This window comes from Paroedura picta, chromosome 3 (genome assembly GCF_049243985.1).
Source record: "Paroedura picta isolate Pp20150507F chromosome 3, Ppicta_v3.0, whole genome shotgun sequence".
Taxonomy (NCBI): Eukaryota; Metazoa; Chordata; class Lepidosauria; order Squamata; family Gekkonidae; genus Paroedura; species Paroedura picta.
The window spans coordinates 140,519,874-140,545,397 of NC_135371.1; the positions used below are offsets into that span (position 1 = coordinate 140,519,874).

The following is a 25,524-nucleotide window of genomic DNA, read 5'->3' on the forward strand; positions in this document are numbered from 1 at the left end:
TCTGCATTATGGCACCCCAAACTCACTATCAAAGCACATACCATACTGATCAGCATAGACTGTACTACAGAAATCATGGATCCACTGCTTTGTGGTGCCTGAAGTGTGCCAGAACATTATTCTAAAACAGTGCTTCTCAACCTTCCTACTGCCATGACCCTTTAATACAGGTTCTCATATTGTGGTGACCCCCAACCATAAAGTTATGCAAGTGTTCTTTTACAGAAATCAAACTGAAACTGACCAATGGTGTGAAGATCCATTGTTCATTATTGTATATAATTTTTTTCCGGGGTTTCTCAGTTCAGTTCTGCTTCTTGTCCCACCATGCCGATCTTGCTCTTTTCCGCTGCTCCAGACAGACGAACGCTCTATCTCGATCTACCCCGCAAAGCTGTTGTATGAATGGCACCCCACCCCCTGGCCAAGCTGCTGGCCCTGCCGCCACCCCTGTAAAAGGGTTGTTCAACCCCCAAAGGGGTCCTGACCCCCAGGTTGAGAACCACTGTTCTAAAACATGGATCCTCATGGTTACCCAGGATTTTTGCATTGTTGGTTTTTTTTGTTATTATTGGGTCACCCCAGAATCACCATCAAAACACATGTCAATAGCCACCAAACTATTAACACACACATGTAATGGTTTGTGCTGTCATCCCAACACCATAATGTGCAAGTACCAGGTTATGCCTGACTCTTGGAGTGACGCCCTCTAGCATTTTCATGATAGACTCAATACGGGGTGGTTTGCCAGTGCCTTCCCCAGTCATTACCGTTTACCCCCCAGCAAGCTGGGTACTCATTTTACCGACCTCGGAAGGATGGAAGGCTGAGTCGACCTTGAGCCGGCTGCTGGGATTGAACTCCCAGCCTCATGGGCAGTGCTTCAGACTGCATGTCTGTTGCCTTACCACTCTGCACCACAAGAGGCTCTTTTGGAGTAACCTAAGTTTGGGGGTAACCTGATGCAAAACCCCTGAGGATCCATGATTTGGGACCATGTTTTTGCTCTGTGGTGTGGCCACGAAGGTGTGGATTTGTGATTTTTGTGGTGTGTGCTGTAGCTATCGATAGAATAGGCAATTATATGGTGAGCTTGGGAAGATCTACTGCAAAAAGCATAAGGATCCATGTGTTCAACTTCAGTTTTGCACCATCGCATCCCCACAATACGTGGATGCGAGATTTTTGCAATGCTGCCTCTAGACTAGGACACGATCTACAGTCTGATGTTGGTTTTAATTCGTTTCAATGTAAAACCCAGAGGTTTCCACGAGGATACGTCTAAAATCACCTAGATCCGACTTTGACCCACTCTCGGCGGGCTCAAGGACGACCGAAGGCCGAGCCAGGACTCGGCAGGCGGAGGTTTCCCGTCCGGCTCTAATCGCCGTCTCGGTGAGCCAGACAACCAAGCGCGGACAAACGCCCATCCCTCGGCCAGACGAGCGGCGGCGGCGGCTCTTGCCGGCGGCGGCCACCGAGTGGCGCTGCCGGCTTCTTTGTTCCTCCTCCGCCTACCGCGGGCTGCCACAGCCGCTTGCTGCCGGCGCCGCTGCTCCCGGATCTTCGGCTCACTCCGCTGTTGAGCCAAGGAGCGGGAGGGTAGCAGCGGCCCCGCTGGAGGAGCCGGCGACGGACGGGCGGACGCGGCTGCCGCTGAAGACCCGTCGCCTTGCGGATCTCGGCGGGGCCGTGGGAGGAGGACGAGAGGGCTGGCGATGGGGATCGCTCTTCGCAAGGGCTGAAGTGAAAGAAGCGGGGCGGGGAGAGCCCCCCTCCACACACACAGACCCCGCACCGCGGTCCCCCCCTCCCCGCAACTTTCCGCCCCTTCTTACGCGAGCCGCAGCGCCAGGCGAGAGGAAACTTCGCTTTGTCTGGGCTCCGGCCTGGCGCTCCTTGCTTCGCGGCGGTCGGTCGGCCGGCCGGTCTCCATCCGCGGGAGCCTCCAGGCATGTGTTGACCGTGGCGGCAGCGGCGAGCGCGTCGATGGAGCCGCTTCCCTAAAGGTTCCCCTCTCCTGTTGAGCCTCCCCAGGATCGCGGCGGCGGCGGCAGGAGGAGGACGACAAGAGGCGCGTCCTCCTTCCCAGGGGCCGCTCGGGGACCCTGGCCGAAGAAGGCGAGGAGCGGAAACAGAGCAGACCTGCCAGACGCCCGTTCGCCCCCTAAGCCAAGGAGATTCCCGGGAGACGTCGGGGATGCCTCGGTGGCAGAGTTGGCCGTCCTCCATCCCTCCTTAGACTTGGGAAGAGTTCCTCGGCGTGAGTGAGTGAGTGAGTGAGTGGGGGCTTTAATTGCATTGAAGTAACCCGGCCGCCTTTGAGGGGCTGTAGGGGACGAAGTGACACACTTTCAGAGGGCGAAGGCAGACACGCTCCCTGTCTCGCCCCCCCCCCCTCCTCCAAAGCACCCAGGCCCCCTCTGGGATCCGGCGGCAAGCGCAAGACGACGCAATAAGGGATTATAAGAACTCCAGGAGAAGTTCTCCTCCCCCGGTCCCCGCGCTTCCTTCTCTGGTCGCCACGGCAGGGATGGGCAGCTTGTGGAAGATGCTGTGCTGCACGACCTTCGCGCTCCTGGCCTCCCCGCCCGCCGGAGCCCAAGGTAAGTCAAGGAGAAACGGGCTGGGCTGCAGCGACTCACACCCGCTTTTTCGGGGGAGGGAGGGGGGGCGGGCGTGTAAAGGAGGCATCGTGGTCTCTAAGCCTTTAAGAACCGCTCGATAGCAACGCGCTGCGCTTTATTTGCGCCCTGCATTATCTGGCTTTGGGAAACGTCGATGACTTTTCCAAGCTCATGGCAGCGCCGTCCTTCCTGCCCTCCGCCCTCAGTCAGTGCAAGGAGGATGGAGAGCGGGGGTGGCTGGCTGGGTGGGTGGGAGGCAGGCCGAGCCGTCAACTTTCTGACCCCGCCGATGGCCTCGTTCAGGCCGACTTGTGTGTCTGCCGGAGCGCAGGAGGCAGCCTTGTTTTGCTGATGGAGGGCTGGGGGGAAGTTTGCAGGACCGAAATGTGCATTCGGAAGTCATCCAGAGATTAGTGGGAAGGGGGGGGGAGAGTAAAAGCCGTCGGGAGGCTCGGAAAAAAGGGGTCTTATAACCGAGAAACAGGGGAGGCGACGTCTTAGGAAGAGCCGCTACTCACAGCCCGGTCTTCGGGCAGGTCGAGCCCCTGCATGCTTCCTCGGAAGGAAACGCAATTGAGCTCGATGGGATGGAATCCCCAGTAAATATCCGGATTGGGCTCCCGAGCGAATTCGGAGTAAACACGCGTGGAATCGCGGTGCTCTTTTGCGGCTCTTGGTTTAGGGGGGAGGGTCTTTGCGGGTCAGAGTCGGAGACAGAGCGGGAACTTCCCGGGGAGAAGAATGCAACACGTGGGGCAGGCCTTACGGTTTGGAGAGGGTGGGGGGGCTGGCGGGGGGAGCGAGACCCTTCTAGTGGAAAAGAAGGAATTGGGGGAGGGGGAAGAGACCTGCCTTGGGTTCAGAAGACAGCGATTCTCCAGCCGCGGAGGAGGCTGCGTGGCGGCGCCCGTGGAAACGGCGCGCGGGCTTCTGCAGAAGCACGCCAGTCTTTGAAAAAGCGCCCGCGGTCGTGTGGACAGAATGACGTCTTTTCTTCCAAGGATTGTCGTCCGCCAAGAAAAGGAGTTGAACGAGCGGGCTACAGGTGGGCAGCCTTTGAAAAAGCAGCCCAGACAAACGACGCTGGATCGGGAGGGTAGCTCCCAGCCGCTCTCTCTCTCTTTACAAAAAATCAGATCCAGCCGCTTTGGATGTGTCTGATGCCGCCAGCCGGAACAGACGGACCGGGGGGGGGGGGGGTGTCGTTTAGCCAATGGTCGTGCCGTGCCATTCTCACCCACCACCCCCGCCACGACGGAAGGTTAAATTTCAAACTGCCCAGTCGGCAATGGAGGGCTTCTCTTTTCATTCCCGGAAACCTATTAATGGCCCTTTTAAATATATAAACCCCCAAACCCGTGCAAGACCCTCTAAAGGGGACCTGGGTGTGCACGAGAGAGTTCCCAAGAGGAGAAAGGGGACGTGTGCTTGTCGCGCCTGAAGCGGAAGCCGCGGCGAGCAGGGTCGGTGTGCTCTGCGGCCAGGCCCCTCTGCTGCCCAGCGCCTCTCAAAGTTTCCCACCCCGTCAGGGAGCCGCGCCAATATTGGCTTGGCGAGCCAAGGCGGCGCTTGCCATGCCGGGAGCGGGGCTTGCAGAGCGTGCGTATCTCAGCCCGGCACCTTCTCTCTCCCCGCTCTCTATCTCTTGACCTGTCAAGATAGCAATAGAGCCCGAGGAGATTTACAGTCCCCAGGCAGGCGCGCCGGGCAGCTGAAGCCGCCGAGGCTGATTAGAGCTCCCCGGAGCTGCGCGCGAGTCTGGAACGGAGGCAGGGAGGGACGCCCAGACGACCCCAGAGCCCGACTGGAGGCATTTTCTCTCGGGAGGCTGCCGTGGTGTGATAGCGAAGCCTTGGTCGCCGTCTGGAGCCTTCGCGGGGACGGAAGCTGCAGAAGGGGTCGCAAGGCAAAGGGGCAAACTGCTTGCATGTGCTTCAGTTCAGCACGGGAAAAACACGATGCATGGGGGGGGGGGGGGAGTGGCAGAACTCTAAATGCACATGGACTGAGGTGGGATTTGCTGAGGTGATCATCTCCAGGTAGAAGCAAAGGCAAGCCTTCACTAGATGTCTTCCTCCTTAAATCCCGGTACATAAATTATTACAACTGTCTCTAGATGCAGACTACAGCCCATCCTCCACACCCGCCCCAGAGACCATTTAACAGCTTCTGAGGCTAGACTTCAGCCACCGATTGCTAAAAACCCAAAAGTTTCCTCCCCTGACATTATGAGCAAGCCTTTTGGTCCACTTTCTCCCTCCACAGAGCCCAACTTTGTAAAACCCACTAATGCGAGTCCAATGAGAAGTGCGCCATTGACAAAGGTCACTGGGAGAGCGCCCTTCCGTGACAGCCCACAGTCACAAGTGCCACAAACCAGCCCAGGTCTCTCTGATAAGCTAATTGCCTCTGGGATGCTTATGTGCTGTGCAGACTATTTTCAGCCACCTCTATTATCTGAATGAGATACATAAATAGACTCCCTCTTTAGGCAGAGCATTGATTCGGTTGCATGGGCCAATGTAGGCTGTTGGAAATGCTACACTCCCTGAAAGAGCAGAAAGAGGGATGTGTTGTGATGAAAAGAGGGGGGGGAGAAGCAGTTTCTTTTTATAGTAGGCTTTCAGGATGCGAAAAGCCTTCTGGCTTTAATATATGACTTTTACCTTATGGGGCTTGCATGCTCCATTCAATAGTTGATTGGATGTAAACTTGACCAATAATTTTACCTACAAATTATTAAAGCCATTTCTTGTCTTGCTGGCACTTGATGTTATGTTGTGTGTGTTTGTGGGCATGTGGGAAGACATTGAATACAGTGAGTGTCCCATACCTACCCACCATCTATCAGTGATGTGCGCTCTTGCCTTTATTTTGGTCCTGCTTTCCATATTATCTGGGGAAATACGTGCAAGTTATCAAAAAGTGTAGCTACCTTCAGGGACTCCCTGGAGACTCTGGGACATCTGGTGCCAAAGCAATGGATTAAAGAGGGCCTGTGGAACAGGTGCCATGAAGAAATGGAGCTTGTCAGTCAGTGTCATGTGATTCCCCATCACTGAGTTCTAGGGCTAACTAACAACTGACCAGGCACACACTGCTGTAGACTGGTTCTGTGTCTCAGCAGCAGCTGGTCCTACAGACAGTAGCAGATGACAGTGCTTGTCTTTGTGATTGATTTGTATAGATCAAGCTGGTCTTAAAGCCACAGAAGTAGGTTTGGCAGTCTTTTGGCAAATCTGGCTAGATGGCAAATCTGGTTGGAAGCCCCTGTCTCTCATCTCTTTTGAATGATGGTCATATCTGAGAACACCTGTGATGTTTGTTCCTACCACAACTGAAAGAGGTGATTATTCTTCCCATTTTAGAGGGGGGGGGGGAAGATGGGTTGAACATTTTTAACACATGTGTGCTGCATCGGAAGTCCGGCATTCTGTTTGTTCAATCAAAAAGATTGTTCCCAAAGCTATTGAAATGAGCTGCCCTCCATATGTTTGAGTTTCTGCAACATCTCAGCTCTGTTGGAGGCTGAATTACAAGCCTCCAACATTAAACTTACAGCATTTTCTGGGGTCTTAGAAGGTTGTAATCTGTTTTGCGCTCTGTAGAATGGGGGAAAGAGTCAGGAGCTCTTACAAGTTTACATGTATAAGTAAATGCTTGCGGTCCAACATTTTATTGACGTACACCCCAATCTGAAACCTTTATAAAGAATATATAAATCTCATTGGGCTTTGCTTTCAGGTAACTGCATAGGACTTAATCTAAGTTCAGTCCCTGCATCACTGTGGTACAGATTGTGTGTAACTACCCTCTGATTAGTTCTTTAGTTCCCTGTCTATAGAATCCCCTAGACAAGTGACTGGAATTACAGGTATTAGCATGGATACGATCCACATTTTTATTTTGGAATCAATGCCTTAAGTTTCTGTCTCTCCAGAAGCCCTTTAGCTCCTGGCTTTCAGTAAAAGCAGCACTACCTATTAAACCTACTTTTGTGATGACAGAGGAGCTTCTGACTCTTTCTCTAGGGCTTGTAATAGCCAAGGCACATATCATGGTGTACTCACTTCTAAATTTATAGCCATCGTTTCCGACAGTGGATGAAGCCAAAGCCTTTTCAGTGCCCCTGGCTCTTAACACTGCCTCTTCTTTGCACCTAGGCTATAATTTCTCAGTAATTAAGTCAAGAACATAACAGATAAACTTGCAATATATTATCCAGAAGGCCCTTGAATCAGAAACTGTGACGGTCTCTTTGATGGATTTACTTGTGATCACTGTGTTTTTCTTCTCCTTGTCTTTGAATTTCTGTGTCCTAGGCTTCTTAGCCATGTGCTTGCTCTGGTTAATAAAAGCTATTATGCCTGCATTGTGAACTTTTTCCAGGTTTATTTTGAAAGCTCCCATCTAAGGTGTCTTTGTTTAGAAGAGTATAATATCAGTTTCACATAAATATTTGGGCCAGTTGAAGTAGAATTGGCATCAGATGCCAATCATTTTCCCCTTAAATTCTTGCAAGGAAGGTACATAAAGCACTTCCGGCCAATCCCCTTTGGAGATGAGCCACATCCCTCTCTCTTCCATGAGGGGTAGAACCCTTCTGTTTATATAGAACTGGCTGAATAGTAAGCTGGGCAGCTTGTTCAAAGGTCTGTGGAATTCTTCCCCTTGGTCCAATTAACTTGGTTCAGTAGACAGACAGTGCTTACTCCAGTTTTGCTGCTATTTGGCTGAAAAACCACCACTCTACCTCTCCCTAAAATTCCCATCTTTAGCCCTAATAATACTTGATTTGCATGCTGATAACACACTTGGTAAAACTGGGGTGACTGACCCTCAGTGTTTAAGGGGGGTGTCCTTCCAATGGGAAAAAAGGCAATCCAAGGGCAACTGCTGAGCTGAGTCTTGACCCCCAGGTCCTACCTGGAGGCCAGCATCTATAGATAAGCTATTTGGTAGTGGGAACAGAAGGCAGTGGAAATATTAGCCCCCCCCCCAATCTCTCCACCCCTGAGTAGCAAATTATTGTTGCTAACAATGATGACAATTATATGATTCCAGGCTCAGAGATGGATTTAGTACTTCTGGGTTCCTGAGCAAAAGTTCAGGATGGGGCCCCAGAACCGCTACCAACCCCCACCCTGGAGCTTAACAATATGTGGCCCTCACCCCATACAAGGTGAGTGGGAGTTACCACTGTCAACAGAAGGCAGTTGTCTTAGCCCCATATAGGACAGGTGCAAGTGGTAGCAGGAATTTGGGCTGAATCTGCACAGAGCTTTTATTGCAATCCCAGGTCGATTCAGTCCCTGCCGTTTACACAGAATGCGGTTTCCATTTGGATTTGGGGCGATTTAAAATTTCCCTCTGCAACAAGCACGATTGATCCAGAGGGAGTCTACCTTTTTCCTGCGATATCCTGGAGTGGATATAACGCTCAATATTTGAAAAATCGGCATGAGAAAGCATGCAGCTCTCTTCTTTTCCTCTTGAGCATCACTGTGCTTCATAATGATCATGAAGGTAGCTGAGACCCCATTACTGAATTCCTTATGCATTTTCTCAAAGCTCAGTGTGATCAGCATGTTCATATTTTACTTGTTCATAGAATCATAGAATCATAGAGTTGGAAGGGTCCATACAGGCCATCTAGTTCCAACCCCCTGCTCAACGCAGGATCAGCCCAAAGCATCCTAAAGCAATTAGGATTGCTTTTGGAATTGTTTTGGAAATTTTATCTTGTTATCTCTCCTCCAAGTGTTCTTTGGTTGAGTTGTGGCTTCGTCATGACCTTTTAGGGCAGACCCATCCATTTCACAGGGGAGTGTGGCTTGAGGGTCACTTTCCTCATTACACTTGTGAACTTTAAAAAAAACATAGGCATGTGACAAATGTTTGTCAGAGAATGTGGGATTTACCTTACATAGTTTTACTCCTGCTGCCTCCATGATCACTACAAGAAAAACAATCCCCTTTTCCCCTGTTTTAATAATACATCACATGATAGTACATTTATATTTACTAAAGTATAGGGTTATGTACAGCATCACTTCCAAAGACTGTTCCTTAATATCTTACATGCTTCCCCGCAGCACACCAAAAGCAGCCAATGATTGGCTAGTGCTATCTTCTGTATTCACTCATGTGAGAATAGTTTGACTTTAGGGTCATTGAATTCCTGGTGTTACAGCAACCATATAAAAAGATGGGTAGTTAGCAGCCTGAAGGAAGTTCAGTAGATAGTTTAATTTTACTCAGTCAGAAATGAATAATTCTAAACCTGGATGTTTTTTTAATGATCATATGACTTTAAGAAGAAGGGGGGAAATCTAAAAAAAAAACAATAACATCTGACACTTGTAATTCTACAGAGGTCTAAGGCTCTTTAAAATAATATTATAGGGGGGAAATCACAGCTTACTAAGAATTTAAGACATTGTTCAATACCAAAGCATTTAAAGTAGTTATTAAAGTATTTAAATAAATGATCAAATTCTCACCTGAAAGCCAATTCTTAAAAACTGCAGAGTGTACATTCATCTGGGCAATGAAGATGATTGCCATACTTCCCTATAGAGAGTTCTGATGTTTCCAATTTGGATTGAAGGTCATTTCAGATGTTGTTTACATACACATGAAGCTGCTTTATAATGAATCAGATCACTGGGCCATCAAAGTATAGTTTATTCAAATTGTCAGTGGCTCTCGAGGCTATCAGGCAGAGGTATTTGACATCACTTGTCCTTTTAGCTGGAGATGTCCAGAATTGAACCTGTGACCTTCTGTATGCCAAGCAGAGGTTCTTCCACTGAGCCACATCCCCCTGGTTTCCTTTGTATTAATGGGTTCCAACGTGGGAAGCTCTTTCAGAAGCTTATGGCTATATTTTAGAAGCCAAGGTGGTTCAATAGATTGGCATCTTCCTACAGAGATCTGAGCCGGCATCTGTCTTTTGTTGTGTGATCGATTCAGTCAGCTAAAGAAAGACTGATCGATAAGAGCCTAAGAAGCAGAGAGAAAGAGAGAGGGCGGTGGAGGTGGGGAGACTGAAGACTGAAAGAGAAATAACAAATGCCAAAACATGCCAAAACGCCCATGGTCTTAATGGCTCCCCTTCAGCAGGAATAGAAAGTTTTATTACCTGTCTTAAAAAAAAATGCTAAGCTAATCATATGGGAAAGAGAATCAAAAGTTTAATTACTGTAGAGCTGTATCATGTAATTATTAATTACCTAGGGCAAAAAAATAACTTATTGATTAGGTCCAGTTGCTAATTATCCCTTGTGGAATGGAATGCAGTGTTTTTCAGGAGGGTAATTTGTCGCAGAGCTGATGGCCCTGAAGCCGTGCTGGGCCCTGGTTGGAGAGCCTTAGCAAGTCATGCCAGCAGCTGTGTGTCAGGCTGAGCAAATGCTAGAGAGCCATACGTGAGACTCCACTAGTCTGGCATTTCAAAATAGTTCCCTCACTGGGATGAGCAAAAATAGGACCTTCCTTTTGTTGTTGCTTTTAGGGATTGTATCAGCTGGTCTTGTCTCCATGTACAGTGGCACTAGGGCTGCCAGGCTCTAACTCAGGGGTAGTCAAACTGCAGCCCAGCAAACACTGGCAGGGGCTCATGGGAATTGTGGTCCATGGACATCTGAAGGGCCGCAGTTTGAGTATCCCTGCTCTAAGTGGTGGCTGGATATCTCCTGCCATTGAAATTAATCACCAGGTGACAGAGATCAGTTCATCTTGGAAGAAAAGGGCTACTTTCAAAGGTGAATTCTATGGCATTATACCTCATTGAAGTCTCTCCCATCCTCAAACCCTGTGATCCTTGGGCTCCATTCCCCCAAAGCTACAGGTATTTCCCTGGTGGAAAAGTGCTGTCTTGAAGGCCCTGTGGAACTGTAATAGCTCTGTCAGGCCCTAGTCTCAGGTGGCAGCTCTTTCCACTAGCTTGGGGTCAGGGCTTTGGGGCCAGGGACTACTGGCTTTAGGATGCTTGGGGCTGATCCTGCGTTGACCAGGGGGTTGGACTAGATGGCCTGTATGGCCCCTTCCAACTCTATGATTCTAAGTTTGTACTAGATGACCAAAGTGTTCTCCGGGGAACATATTAGGAAAGGCAGTCTCTCAGAGAGGCAGGTGCCAGACCGTGCAGGGCTCTAAAGGTCAATACCAACACCTTGAGCCTGATCGAGAACTCTACTGAAAGCTAGTGCAACTGTTGGAGGACTGGTCAAATATGTGCCCTCCATGGGATCCTTGTCGGGACCTACGCAGCCCATTCTGCAGCAGCTGTAATTTCCAGGTCAGTGTCAAGAGTAGCCTAACATCAAGTGAGTAACAGTAATCCAGCCTGGAGTTGGCTCTCGCATGGATCAGTCTGGCAAGGTCTTCCAGGGTCAGACAGGGTGCTGGTAGCTTTGCCTGGTATAGATGGAAGAATGCCTTGCCACCAATGTGATCTGAGCCACCATTGAAAAAGAGGCATCGAGGCTCACCCCTGGATTCCTAATGGTGTGCAAAGTTGAAAATTGTACATCATCTAGGCAGGGGAAATGTACTTCCTCTTCTAGCCCTTTTTTACCTAGCCACAGGACCTCTATCTTCAAGGGGCTGAGCTTCAGGCAACTCTGTTGGAGCAATCCAGTCACAGCCTCCAGACACCTGACCAGTGTATCTGGGAGTGTATCCAGCTGGCCATCCATCAGTAGGAAGAGCTGGTCATCATCAGCATACCAGTGGCATCACAGGCCAAACCCTCAGATCAGCTGAGCTTAGGGGGACATATAGATGTTGAATAACATTGGTGAGAGAATGCCTGTTTCTACACTAGGGCTATCATTTGGATTTGCATTTTGCCTCTTCAGTTGCAGATCTGAATTGCCCCCCTCATTTACCCCACAGCAAAGGAACCCCCAGAAAAACAGTTTTAATTTTTTTTTAAGTGTGGACTTGCTGTTGTTGTTGTTGGGTGCGAAGTCATGTCCAACCCATCGTGACCCCATGGACAATGATCCTCCAGGCCTTCCTGTCCTTTACCATTCCCTAGAGTCCATTTAAGTTTGCACCTACTGCTTCAGTGACTCCGTCCAGTGGGGACTAATGAAGTCTAATTAAAGGTAAAGGTATCCCCTGTGCAAGCACCGAGTCATGTCTGACCCTTGGGGTGACGCCCTCTAGTGTTTTCATGGCAGACTCAATACGGGGTAGTTTGCCAGTGCCTTCCCCAGTCATTACCGTTTACCCCCCAGCAAGCTGGGTACTCATTTTACCGACCTCGGAAGGATGGAAGGCTGAGTCAACCTTGAGCCGGCTGCTGGGATTGAACTCCCAGCCTCATGGGCAAAGCTTTCAGATGGCTGCCTTACCACTCTGCGCCACAATTTGGGGCAGCCAAATGTGAAAATTGGGTTTTCCCCTGTGCCCCCCATTTTGAGTTGTTTGGGAATGCCCCTTTCCTCACCACCATCCTTCCTCCCCTCCCCTCCCTCACCCTCCCTTCATTCTCAAAAAAATATGCCTCTTTTTTTTAAAAAAAAGGTTGATTTCATTTTAATAGTTTCTAAGTTTTAAAAAAGCAGTCAGTCTTATATAGCAGTGCTATAAGAAGGAGGAGGAGGAGGAGGAGGTTGGTTCTTATATGCCGCTTTTCTCTACCCAAAGGTGGCTCAAAGCGGCTTACAGTCGCCTTCCCATTCCTCTCCCCACAACAGACACCCTATGAGATTGGTGAGGCTGAGAGAGCCCTGATATTCCTGCTGGGTCAGAGCAGTTTTCTCAGTGCTGTGGCAAGCCCAGGGTCACCTGGCTGGCTGCATGTGGGGGTGCGCAGATTCAAAACCGGCTCGCCAGATTAGAAGTCCGCACTCCTAACTACTACATCAAGCTGGCTCTTGTTGTAATGCTGTAACTCAGGTTTTCTTTAAAAACTTATATTTGGAGGGAAGCGTGGAGGCAGTGGTACAGAATGGTGGTATTAAGGGGCACAATGAAAACAGGTGCAAACAGGCACGTTTTACAAAACAGGGAAGGGAGCAAAGCATGATGGGAGGCTGCCTCTATCAGACTAATGTGGAAAGCATGTTGCAAATTTCTGCCTAAAGCATAAGGAGAGGAAAGCCCAAATGCAGAAAGGCTAGAGTTGCTTGACAGCAATCAAAGGAAATCCAAAGTGAAGCTAAAACAAGGTATATCTCCTAATGTGGCAATGGTCAATCTCATGCTGAGGCACCCCTCAATGGAGTGGGCAGCAGTTCAAACACTCTTCCTCAGTAGCTACCCTTTGTTCCTGGCCTTGGGGACAGGAGATCAGCCACTGTAATTCTGGCCCCCTTATCCCCACGTCAGCGAGGCAGTGAGCTAATAGCTCATGATCCACAGTGTCAAATGCTGCTGTGAGATCTAATAATATCAGCAGCGCTGACCCACCTTGATCCAGCTGCTTCCTAAGATCATCCACAAGGGTGACCCAGTGCTGTTTCTACCCCATCGCCCTGTTGGAAATCAGACTGAAATGGGTCCACGGCCGCCCCTGCAACTACCCAGAAATGGCAGGTGGGAGACTGGGTCGTAGTTGGCAGGGTTTTGTGTCTCAAGCGATGGTTTCTTCAGCAGGGGCCACATCACTGCTTCCTTCAGGTCTCCTGAGAAAGTTCCTGAGATCTCCCAGAGGGGCTTCTTAATGAATTCTTTCATCACCCACCTTAATGAGCCACGAGGAACAGGAAAGGGGCAGGTGGTTGGTCTTACTGAAGCCAGCACCCTATCCACCTCAATTAGATTGAGGACTGGTGGCAGCTGCTTCCAGGAGACCTAGCAGGGCATCTGCTGGAACAGAAAGCAGGCAGTACTCCAGCGAGATGACTTGAATGATTCCCATACCAGGCCCACACATTCAGTGCTTGGGATTGCTGGGGTACAGAGTGCCTTGTTGCAGAAAGACTCACAGACCAGCATAACAACCCTGAAGACCGTGATTGATGAAGGACCAACTGTGATTGATGAAGGACTGAGAAACTTGGCAGGGCCAGTTCTTTTAGGGCAACAATATCTCCCTCCCTCTTAAAGGACATGGTCATGCATGCCTGGTCAACCTTGTGTTCTGCAAATATATAATAGACCTGGCATTATACAACATTAGTGTCAGAAGCAGGTTTATCCCCTTAGCCTCACCAGCATTATCTCAGGAGCCTTGAGGCAGCAGTGAGGGGATGGGTACAAATGGTTTCATGCAGCTCTACATTCTCAATTGCAGCTGAAACACAAAGTGATGTTACCATATTGCAGTGACACTGTAGGAAACTGCCAATTGGTGGGATTTTTAGAGCATCACTGGAACATGGGGACATCAAGTCCATGTTTTCCCCGCAATATCCTGGAGTGGATATAACTCTCAATATTTGAAAAATCAGCATGACTAAAGGTACAGCTCTCTGCTTTGTCCCAAACTAACAAATTGCCTGGAGCCTGCAAAGGTGTAGAAAAGTTCTGATTGGCTAGGGTGTCAGTTCAAAGGCTTCATCGTTCCCAGGTTGCAAGGTTTCCCTTAAAGGGACTCCCTCACTTCTCTTAGCAGAGGCTCCAGAAGCCCTAACTTCTCTGGGCAGAGATTTGCCTCTTGGTCCCCCCCCCCCTGCTGTATTCAATCCTCTCCCCCCCCCTTTCAAGAAAAGAAAGAAGTTCTTGCTGCGCTAGGCTTCCCTGCTCCTTCTGAGCTTCCCTAATCACGTACAGAATACTTTTCTGTTTCAGTGGGGGGGGGGGCAGAGGAAGACCTGAGTTCAAATCCATCTGAATTAAGCAGGATCCACAACAGAATAAAGTAAGTGCAGAATCAGCCCTGGTCAGTATTCGGATGGAAGGCCAGCAAAGAGGTAGGCTATGGCAAATGAGCTCAGACCCCTCCCTCTGACAGTAGCTATTAGCTATAATGGCTCAGTGGAAGCTTCTATCTCAGAAGTATTGTGCCCCTGCCCTACAGTTGCTAGGGGTGGAAGTAATCGGACAGGGACTCAGATGTTTTATGTCACTTTTGATTCCTTTTTCTACTCACCCTCCCATCTGCCCACAGAAATAGCTAGAAATTGATCTGTCTTTAAGGTAGGGTAGCTCATTGGTGATTGGCCTTATGTGGAGCAGCTGGGGAGGAGATGTGGCATGTGGGGAGGAGTGGTGGCGAGAGGGAGGGGAGAGATTAGAATCTGATGCTTCTTAGGAAGCCATTAGTGGCCTGGTCTGGCCCTGAAATTCTTGATGATATGATATTCATACAGGAAGGAAATATTATCTGCTGTAAAGCAGGCTGTTAATGACTCAGCCAGGGACCTGAGCCCTGGTAAGGTGACTTGCCTCGGGGGCTGCTCATGTGTGTGCGAAGGCAGAACTGTTGTCTGTGCAGCCTCACAAAGCTGCTCTAGAACTAGTGCACCCGGATCTCTTTCTGTGCATCGGCTTGTGTTCTCCCGACTGCAGTAGAAAGCGTTAAACTTTTTGTGGGTTTGTAAATGCTACAGGCAGCAGCTGATAGCTTGCAGTGGGCAAGCGAGCATCTTTTGTTAACTAGAGCCTGGTGTGCATGTTTATATTCAGCTCCCATATGGCAGATTAAATGTGCAGAGAGAACTGCGGAGCACCTAGTCTGACCACCTGGGTAGAACAGCACAGAAGACCTATTAGCGCATTTGCTAAATTTCATTTTCACCGCTGGGAGAGAGAGGCTGCTCCTAGCTGCACTGTTTCTGGGTAGCGAGGTTGCTTTTAGCTTTGATGTGCTTTGTGCTGTGAAGATGAAGAGAGCTGACACTGGAAACTCTTTGAAGAACTGAAGTGCCGGTTGGAAATGGCGGGGGTGGGAAGTGGTTCTTGGTTTTCCATTATTACTGGGATCCACCGGAACAGTCGCCCTTTTTTCAAGAGCCGTGCTGGCTGGCGCAGATGTCACTTGCTTCTCACCTCTCCAAAGCGTCACTTGTTGCAGCCTCCCGTGATCTGCTGATGGGTTTTGACCCACCTTGTCAGAACCACTTCCTTAGATGGAAATGTTCCCTCTCCTTCTCATACATAACAAAAAGGGAATCAAGGAGAGTAAAGGGGAGTGTTGAGTAGGGCGAGTGAAACTAGAGATTTGCCTGTTGAAATGGCCACTAGAAAAAGGGTTTACAGGTTTCTTTTTACAAGACAAGCCTTCTTTTGTAAGAAATGGACTAATTGTTGGTTTGTGACCCTACATTTGCTTACTGGAAGCCATTATTTCCATGACATTCTTGGGAGTAGGCCTGGGTAAATATGTACAGGAGCAGGCTGTAATCAAAGTATTTCAAAACTGTCACTTCAAACTCTCTCTCTACACAGGTATGTATTTTAAAAACAATAAGGCAAAAAAAAAACACTAAAAATCAATGCCTATTGTTTTTCATTGTATTATTTTCTCCTCAAAATAAATGGAACACAAAAAGAATCTGAAAGGTTTGCTCTGGATCTATGCATATACTGAGTAACGCACGAACATTTATGCTCGATGTGGTGCAGCTGGCTGGCTATCACAGTGGTTGGTGGCTGCTGCATGGGCAGAAGCTACCTTTCACATCTTCTTTTGAAGTACAGCTAGTGGTACTGGACAAAAGACAAATCTAAAATAGAGCCTAGACAGGAGGTGAGAAGAATGGGGATCTTTTTGAAGAAAAGAGGGGAATGGGGGATGATTTACGGACTCTGGGTGGGATTTAAGTTTTGGAAGAAATTAATTGAAGGGGGTTTGATGTTCAGTATTCAGCCCCCAACTTTGGTTCAAGGAACTGTTATTTTCCTCATGTTTCCCCAATAGTGCCTGTTTGTATCTGCTGATAGAAAAATAGGAGCCATCTCAGGCCAGAAAAATAGCACAGAGTAGGGAAGGCTTAAACTCTCTCTTTTCTTCTCATACAGCAGTCCAAGTTAAAACCAGATCCCCACACACCCAGTTTCTCAAGGAAAACAGAATGCTGGGAACACAAAACTCATGTAGATGAGTTCTTAAAAGTTTATTGTTTGGAGTAAATGGCTTATTTCAACCTAATTTTCCTTCTTGTCAGATGGATTTTGTGCTGCAACAGGAAATATGAAGCTTAGGGTTCACATCTCACCTCTTCCTTGTACTTAGTCCTTGCCTCCACCTAGTCCTGTACTCTGGTTCCCGCCAAATTCCATGAGAGACAAATTCTGTTGGAAAACTGGTATCCTAGACACAAAGACCATACTATTGCCCTCCAGCAGCTAGTATTCAGTGGTATCCTGTAGGTTCCATTTGGCTTGATTCCTAAGCGTCTTCCTGTGTCCAGAAAACCGATCAAGCCAGTAGGAGGAACATTGAGTGGGTTGCAGTAGGGCCAAACAGAATGAGAGTGACTTAACAGGTTGGGGGGCATTATTTAGCACCTCCACCTGTGAGAGGCATTAGCTACCTCTGCCATGAATCCTTATTGCCTGGCAGATTAGTTTAATGACATGCGTTTCCTAGACAAAACAAGAAAAAGACTTAGGCTATGCCAGCTGTTGCTCTTGGCTGTGTAATGTGGCAATGGAGAGAGCCAATCTATGATACATCCCTGCTTATCCAGGCCATCTGATTCCAGCACTGAAGATCCCGCTAGGCTGCCTGGGGCTTCTCCTCCTCCCGAGTGCCTTCGCCGTAACTAATATACTTGGAATTTTGAATGTTATATAGCTTGGTATAGTAACTTTTAAATTAAACCTTGGGGGGAAAAACACAATACATTGGAAGACTCAAGTTTTATTCTTTTGAAGTCTCTAATCTAAAGTGGCTCAAGGTGGCTCCCAGAAGGGCAATAAAGGCCTGGGTAGGTTTCCAAGAGTGAAATAACATATGGGAAGGGATACCAGAGAGAAAAAGGGAGTGGGGAAGGCTACCTGGTGACAGCAGCTCCTCAATTCCTTGTTATCATGGAAACAAGAGTCACTTCACCTGAAGCAACAGGTAAGTTATGAGTTTGTGGTGAGCAAATCCATATTGTTATTTAGGATGGGCTGAAATAGTGGTGTACTAGCTTAAATATATCCCAGAATTGCAACTGTACCCAGTTTTAATGCATCACTACAAACTGTAAAAGGTATGTAAAACAAGGACGTGATAAATAAATTTAATACAAGCTGAATGCATAGTAAATTATTTGCAAGCTGATATAGAATTTGTCTGCCACTCTCTGCCTCTATACATACATTTGTATATATGGCGTTCGTGTCCTATGAATTGACTAAGTCTGATTCATTTTAGAAGCTTCAGTGAGTACAGTGGATTTTGCCTGGTACAGAATTCTATATCATTTCTAATTTGACTCCCACTATTTTAATAAAACACATAAGTCTGTTTAGGGGAAGAAAGAGAGACGTGTCAAGAAGATTTACCCTAATTCCTAGTTGAAAGAAAATATGTTGAATAGCAAAACACCTTAAGATGAGAATTTACCCATATATACTCAAGCATAAGCCAACCCTAAATTTAACTGAGGCACCTAATTTTACCACAATATCAACAATAACAGGTAAGTGGGATCCTCACTCAACTATAAGCTTGGGGGGGGGGGCTTTTTCAGCATTAAAAAAATGTGCTGAAAATGTATGCTTATACTTGAGTATATACAGTACATTTGTATCTTTCCAGAATTTATGCTTGTGTATCCCCTTGTGTAGTTCTTAACCATTTAATGTTAGCATATGTTAGCATATGTTATCCGTTCAGTTGTGTCCGACTCTCGGCGATTCTATAGGAATGTTTTCTGTATTCGTCTCTGTCAATGACTGTTTCTTTCAGCTGGTTCATGGTCATCCCTGTATCGGCTTTGATTGTGTCCAGCCAGCAGATCATTTGGTGACCACATTTCCTTTTGCCACTGACCATGCCAAGCATTAATGATTTTTCTAATGAGTCTGATCACATGATGTGTGCAAAGTAAGTGAGCTTTAGCCACAATATCTTCCCATCTAATGACATAGTTGGTTTGCTCCTCTCTAAAACTTTGGCTGTCCATGGTATTTGCAGCATTCGTCTCCAACACCATAATTCGAAAACATCTATTCTCCTGTCTTCCTTCTTCAGGGTCTAGCTTTCGCATCCGTAGGTTGTTATGGGGAAGACAATAGTGTTGACTAGCCAGCACTTTGTATTAAGGCTGATATCATTACTCTAACATATTCAGTCCATGCCTAACATTGCATTCCAGCCCAGTCTTATTCGCTGTCTGATTTCATGGCTGCATCCACCACTTTGAGTGATCATAGAGCCAAGAAAGATGAAATCATCAATACATTCAATGTTATCATTGTCATTCGTTAGCATATGTATCTTAGATTAAACACTATGTACAAATAATGCATTAGGGACACATATATGGACATCAGGGCTGAAGTACTGATCACCAATTAATGAACTAATTGCCAGTGTAAGTTTATGCTCCAGGCATTGTTGGTGGTCCAATTATATATTAATATTTGTCTTGACCCAAAACCCTGCATACATGTGACTCTGACTGCTGGCTGACTCCACAAGAGCATTATTTCCCCCTTCCATAGCCAGCGGTTGGCTTTGTGAGTGCTGCTGCTATATTGGCTTGCAACCCCTGTATTGGCTCGCAACTCATGGATTAAGGATTTACAAGTTAAAGAATTTGTTGACTAAAAATCTTTTCATTTGTAAAAGCAAAGGCTGCATTCAGATGCCATACCAAACTAGTTATGATGCACACACTTCTCGTCTTCTAGTGCGGTGGTCCCCAACCACCGGGCCGCGCCCCCCCCAGCAAGAAACTTCCCAGGCAGCAAGCAAATCAACCGCAAAAGCAGCTGATTAGCTTGCGGCCCGGCAAGCTTCTTTTTGTGAGGGGGGGGGAGAGGGAAGCAGGGCCGCGTATGCACATTGCACATGCGTGGCCGCACATGCACAGCATGCGTGGCCGGGCGATCGCTCTCCCCGCCGCCGCCGGTCCATAGCCTCAAGAAGGTTGCGGACCACTGCTCTAGTGCACAGAGCCTGCTTGAACATTTCTTTGCTTCAGCCATTAAGCAGTTTAATGATTATGCAAACCCGGGGCTGCCGAGAGCCACCATGGGGACCCCAAACAAAGATTCCACATCCTCCACCCATGACTCAGATGCAAACCAAAAATCATACCAAAATAAATCCCACGGTGGCTGTTACAGCCACCTATAATAATAAAAGGATCTGTGTGTCTATCTGCTTCTCTATTTGTGGGAGGCATAACTCATCAGAAAATAAAACTAGGAATCTCAAAATTGGCCACCCACCAGCTTCAAGATGATGATGATGATGATGATGATGATGGGAGTTCCACAGCCCAAAACTAAAGGACTCAGAATAGCCTGGCCCAAATTCTCCAGATGCTCCCCTGCCCATATATGCACACACCATGTTATTTGCAATGGAAGCTAAGGGTCTTTTTTTATAATAGGCATAATTCATTAGAAAGCAAGGTTATGTGTTTCAGTACTGGCCACCAACCTCAAGATGAGGGGAGTTGAAGTGACAATGCTCTAGTTGACAAAAGCTTTGTCACAATAACTCTTTAGTAAGCAAATCAGTAAGAAATCTATTTCAGATTGTTCAGTACCTTTATCAAGTACAAAAGCAAAGGCAATTTGATTGTGTTGTGGTGCAGGATAAGAAGAATTTGAATCATTGGGATTGATTTTGCTAAGATATTTTCTAAAAAGATTATGTCACTTGTCGTATAACATGAAGGTTAATGCCTACAGTGATGAACTAGCATTTACAAAGGGATTACCAATACAAGAATAATAAAAACAACCTATTGCCTGAACAGTGTTTAAAATGTAATTAAAGAATCAGAAAGGAAAAGGAAAAGAGTTCATAACACTAAAGCAGATTAATATTCCATTACCATGCAGGCAAGGATAGAGAAACATCCCTTTACTATTTTTGAAAGATCGTGAGGAAATATTAACTCCTCACATTCTGTTCATACTATTAACAAAGGGCTGCTGCTACAGGACTATCATATATGCTTTAAATTGCCAACTGGGATAGGAGTTGAGAAGATGAAGAGTGAATAATAAAGGGGGGAATTAGACAAGGGGAGAATTGAATAAGAGAATTGAATAAAGATAAATGAAAAAAAGAAGGAAGGCAAGAAGAAAAGAAAAGCAGTCATGGGAAAGACAAGAGGATACATTAGTAGATACCTGGTTTTGATCAGTGGTTCTCAACCTAGGGGTTGGGACCCCTTTGGGGGGTCGAACCACCCTTTCACAGGGGTCGCGGCAGCTTGCCCAGGGGGGGCAGTGCCACTGTTGCTGCTCCTCCTGCAGGCACCCGCACGTGGCTGCCAGCTGCGCCAATAGTGCCTCCATTGCAGCGCAGTCTCCCGCCAGGCAATCCAGGTGGCGGCACAGCTCGGCAGGACGAGGTAGAACTAAAATGAAAAACTCCAGGGGGGATTTATATACAATCATGAACAGTGGATCTTCATGCCATTGGTCAGTTTCTGTTTAATTTCTGTGAAAGAACACTTGCATAATTTTATGGTTGGGGGTCACCACAACATGAGGAACTGTATTAAAGGGCCGTGGCATTAGGAAGGCTGAGAACTTACAAATTGAATGGACAGGGATATAAAATACATCTCCGTCTAACACCTTTGCCAACTGGAAACTATTCTGTTTCTCCATATTCAGTCTGTAGCCTCCTGTCCAGTGTGTAAGTTGTGCATCAAAACAAGTGTTATGGCGTACCCATTTATTTCAAAACCAGCCATATCTTTTAATAATCCGCGCAGTCAAAAGCTTTCATATTATCTATGAAACAAGAGCTGATTTTCTTCTCAAATTCTTTTATATGCACCAGTAACCAACATGAATTCCAAGTATGGTATCTAGTGTCTCTTCCTTTTCTGAATCCATCTTGAATGTCTGACATTTCTCATTCCATAAATGGTAATAGCCTTTGTTGTAAGGTTTCAAGAATCACTTTACTAGTGTAAAAAATTAATGTGACTCATCTGAAGTCATTACGCTGGGATAGAAATTCCAGTAGTGAAGAGAGGGGTCATACATTTTATATATGATATGTGCTGTATGAATATTATAAACAGAAATTCAGTTGTTTTCCAGATTATGAGCCAGTTTGGTGTAGTGGTTAGGAGTGCGGACTTCTAATCTGGCATGCCAGGTTCGATTCTGCACTCCCCCACATGCAGCCAGCTGGGTGGCCTTGGGCTTGCCGTGGCACTGATAAAACTGTTCTGACCATGCAGTGATATCAGGGGTCTCTCAGCCTCACCCACCCCACAGGGTGTCTGTTGTGGGGAGAGGAAAGGGAAGGCGACTGTAAGCTGCTTTGAGCCTCCTTCGGGTAGAGAAAAGCGGCATATAAGAACCAAGTCTTCTTCTCATTCTCCTTCTTCTCCTTCTCCTTCTCCCCCTTCTCCTTCTTCTTGTGCAGCAGGAAGTGAAGGTAGCCCCACCAACATGGCTGTGACCTGAGTTATATTGAGTTAAAAGTCTTCAGGACTTTTAGAATGAAATGGTATAGCTTGCAGGCATTTCTGCTGCAGGAATGGATCTTTTTCAAGCTAATCAGGTCAGAGTTTGGAGAGGGGACTTTTAAGAAAAACGTGTGAGTGCTGGAGGAGAAAATGAATGCCATTGACAAGGTAGGGTGGCTTCAGATGAGAACAAAACCTAAATCTGGCACTTGTTCTATGACCTGTGATATGCTGCAGGTCAAACAATGTTGATAGTTAAAATTTATAGTGTGTGTGCTTGCGCACCTGCCCGTGTGTCTACATACCCTTCCTTTATGTTCCTTTGAAATCTTGCTTCCTTTTTTGGAGAAAGGTTATATGAGAGAGAAGGAGGCAAACTCTGATATATGTTAACATTGCAGTTACAGCTCATGCAACTATAGATCTGCCCCTGAAAATGGGTTACATTACCAACTTTTGATTGTTTCACTAAAAGTGTGGTTTCTGGATGCTTGTTCCTTCAAGCAGCCTGGGTATAATCCCATCCACTGTGTGTGGAGCTTTCATTCTGCGTCTTTTACCACATGAATTTTCAGTTTCTGTCCATGTTTGGTTTATTGAATTTTTAGAAAAATGTTTGTATCCTATAAATAACTCTACAGAACTCTAATGAATAAAGACAGGAAATATTAATTTATTTCCCACTGCTCTTGGCGATGCCAGCTCACAGTGGGTTACAGATTAAAACTCCAAAAGACAGTTAAAATAAGCATAATATTATGCTACTAGATATTAAGCCAGCTGTGGCCAAAATACAGTGGGCCCTAGCATAGAATCATAGAATCATAGAGTTGGAAGGGGCCATACAGGCCATCTAGTCCAACCCCCTGCTCAACGCAGGATTAGCCCTAAGCATCGTAAAGCATCCAAGAAAAGTGTGTATCCAACCTTTGCTTGAAGACTTCCAGTGAGGGGGAACTCACCACCTCCTTAGGCAGCCTATTCCACTACTGAACTACTCTGACTGTGAAAAACTTTTTCCTGATATCTAGCCTATATCGTTGTACTTGAAGTTTAAACCCATTACTGCGTGTCCTCTCCTCTGCAGCCAGCAGAAACAGCATCCTGCCCTCCTCCAAGTGACAACCTTTCAAATACTTAAAGAGGGCTATGTCCCCTCTCAACCTCCTTTTCTCCAGGCTGAACATTCCCAAGTCCCTCAACCTATCTTCATAGGGCTTGGTCCCTTGGCCCCAGATCATCTTAGTCGCTCTCCTCTGTACCCTTTCAATTTTATCGACGTCCTTCTTGAAGTGAGGCCTCCAGAACTGCACACAGTACTCCAGGTGTGGTCTGACCAGTGCCATATACAATGGGACTATGACATCTTGTGATTTTGATGTGATGCCCCTGTTGATACAGCCCAAAATGGCATTTGCATTTTTACCGCTGCATCACACTGCCTGCTCATGTTTAGTTTACAGTTCACAAGTACCCCAAGGTCTCGTTCACACACAGTGCTACCTAGAAGCGTATCCCCTATCCAGTAGGCATGGTTTTCATTTTTCTGACCCAGATGCAGAACTTTACACTTATCTTTATTAAATTGCATCTTGTTCTCATTTGCCCATTTTTCCATTGTGTTCAGATCTCGTTAAACTCTGTCTCTATCTTCCGGAGTATTTGCCAGTCCTCCCAATTTGGTGTCATCTGCAAATTTGATGAGTAGTCCTTCCACCCCCTCATCTAGATCATTAATAAATATGTTAAAAAGTACCAGGCCGAGCACCGAGCCCTGAGGCAGGGAGTCTCCAATTATCAGTACTCTCCTTTTTTCCCCTTCTCAACTCAACTTTGCGCGTCTCCCCATTGGCTGCTTGGCCCTCGAGTGACACTTGGAGGGCCCAATCAGGAGCCGCTTCGTGGCTCCTGATTGGGCCCTCTGAGTTTTTATCCGGGACAGGGCCCGCCCTAACTCCTCCCCACTTGCCCTTACTCCTTTATTCCTCCCGCTCCTCTGGAGCGGGGGGGGGGGTTAAAGATGTGTTTGTGGGTGAAGGCTCATGTTATTTTTTAGAAGAAGAATTGGTTCTTATATGTTGCTTTTATCTACCAGAGGAGTCTCAACCACCTTCCTTTTCCTCTCCCCACAACAGACACCCTATGAGGGAGGTGAGGTTGAGAGAGCCCTGATATTACCACTCAGTCAGAACAGCTTTATCAGTGCTGTGGTGAGCCAAAGATCATCCAGCTGGCTGCATGTGGAGGAGGGGGGAACCGATTCCGGCTCACCACATTAGAAGTCCACACTCCTAATCACTATAACAAGCAGGTTTTTTAAAAGAACCTTCCTTCCTTTTCAAAATTCAATCAAGTGTAAGATGGCCAGAGTTTCATTTGAGCAGTCAGTTTGTGTCATTTTTTGTTACTTCGCTGATTAAATCCCATTGGTGTTACCTTCATCTTAGATTGCACACTATCATAGTAAATTTTGCAATAGTAAATTCTGTGCTGAAATAAATAATTTTAATTTAAGTTGATCTATCCCCAGGTTTTACTGTTACCAACTCTAGGTTGAGAATTTCCTGGACTTTTGTGGGTATAGATCGGGGAGGGCAGAGTTTGGGTGGGGAGGGACTTCAGCAGGGTGTAATGCCATTCCATCCATCCTCCAAATAAGGGTTGCTGACCTCCAGGTGGGTCCTGGAGATATCCAGAAATAATTATTGATCACCAGACAACAGATAACAGGATCTTCACAAGACCTTTACAGATAAGAATTATGGAACTCCAATCTGGAATTTGCAAACAGGTGAGAGAAGCACCCTTGGTGGAACATTTCATTACATGTCATCATGATCCTATGGACTTGTAATTCTTTGGTCTTGAGATTGTTTCCCATAAGACTTATCAGAAAATCAATTTCCCCAAGATTCTTCTTCAAAGGGAAGCCTTCTATATTTTTTGTTTGTAGTGCTTACATCCTGGGTGTGTGAGTCTTAATTCAGTGCTTGACTGATCCTGCTCTGTGCAATGTTACCTTTAAGAATGACTCAGTGTCTCTAATGATATCTGTATTTAATGTACCATTGGGTTCTTTGGCCAACTTATGAGGATAGTAGGCTTGAACCACGTTTACTTGGTCCCCCCATTTAACTGTATATTGGGATTTATTTATTAGGCATCTGCTTTCATTAAGATAAGACTATATACTCATTTCGACCTCTATCAATATATGAAACTGATTTTATTAATTTTCATTGCATGACAAGCTCTGTTTTGGAAACAATACACACTATAATTCCTAAGTACAGTCTCTCTTTTGAAAGTACAGTCTTCTCCCACCTAAAATTGGCCACACTCATGTAAGACACTGTCACTATTAGAGATTAATTGTACATAACGTG

The 25,524-nt window shown here is 46.6% G+C and overlaps 1 protein-coding gene across 1 annotated transcript in view; it reads left to right on the forward strand.

Annotated features, from left to right (window-relative positions):
• The first annotated feature begins 1,565 nt into the window (after positions 1-1,565).
• The window catches only part of SDK2 (sidekick cell adhesion molecule 2), a 404,613-nt gene continuing 380,654 nt past the window's right edge, over positions 1,566-25,524 (forward strand). Inside the window, exon 1 of the mRNA XM_077328296.1 lies at positions 1,566-2,609. Within this exon, the coding sequence (XP_077184411.1) occupies positions 2,537-2,609 (73 nt within the window). The 5' untranslated portion in view covers positions 1,566-2,536. The remainder of the gene's footprint in view (positions 2,610-25,524) is intronic.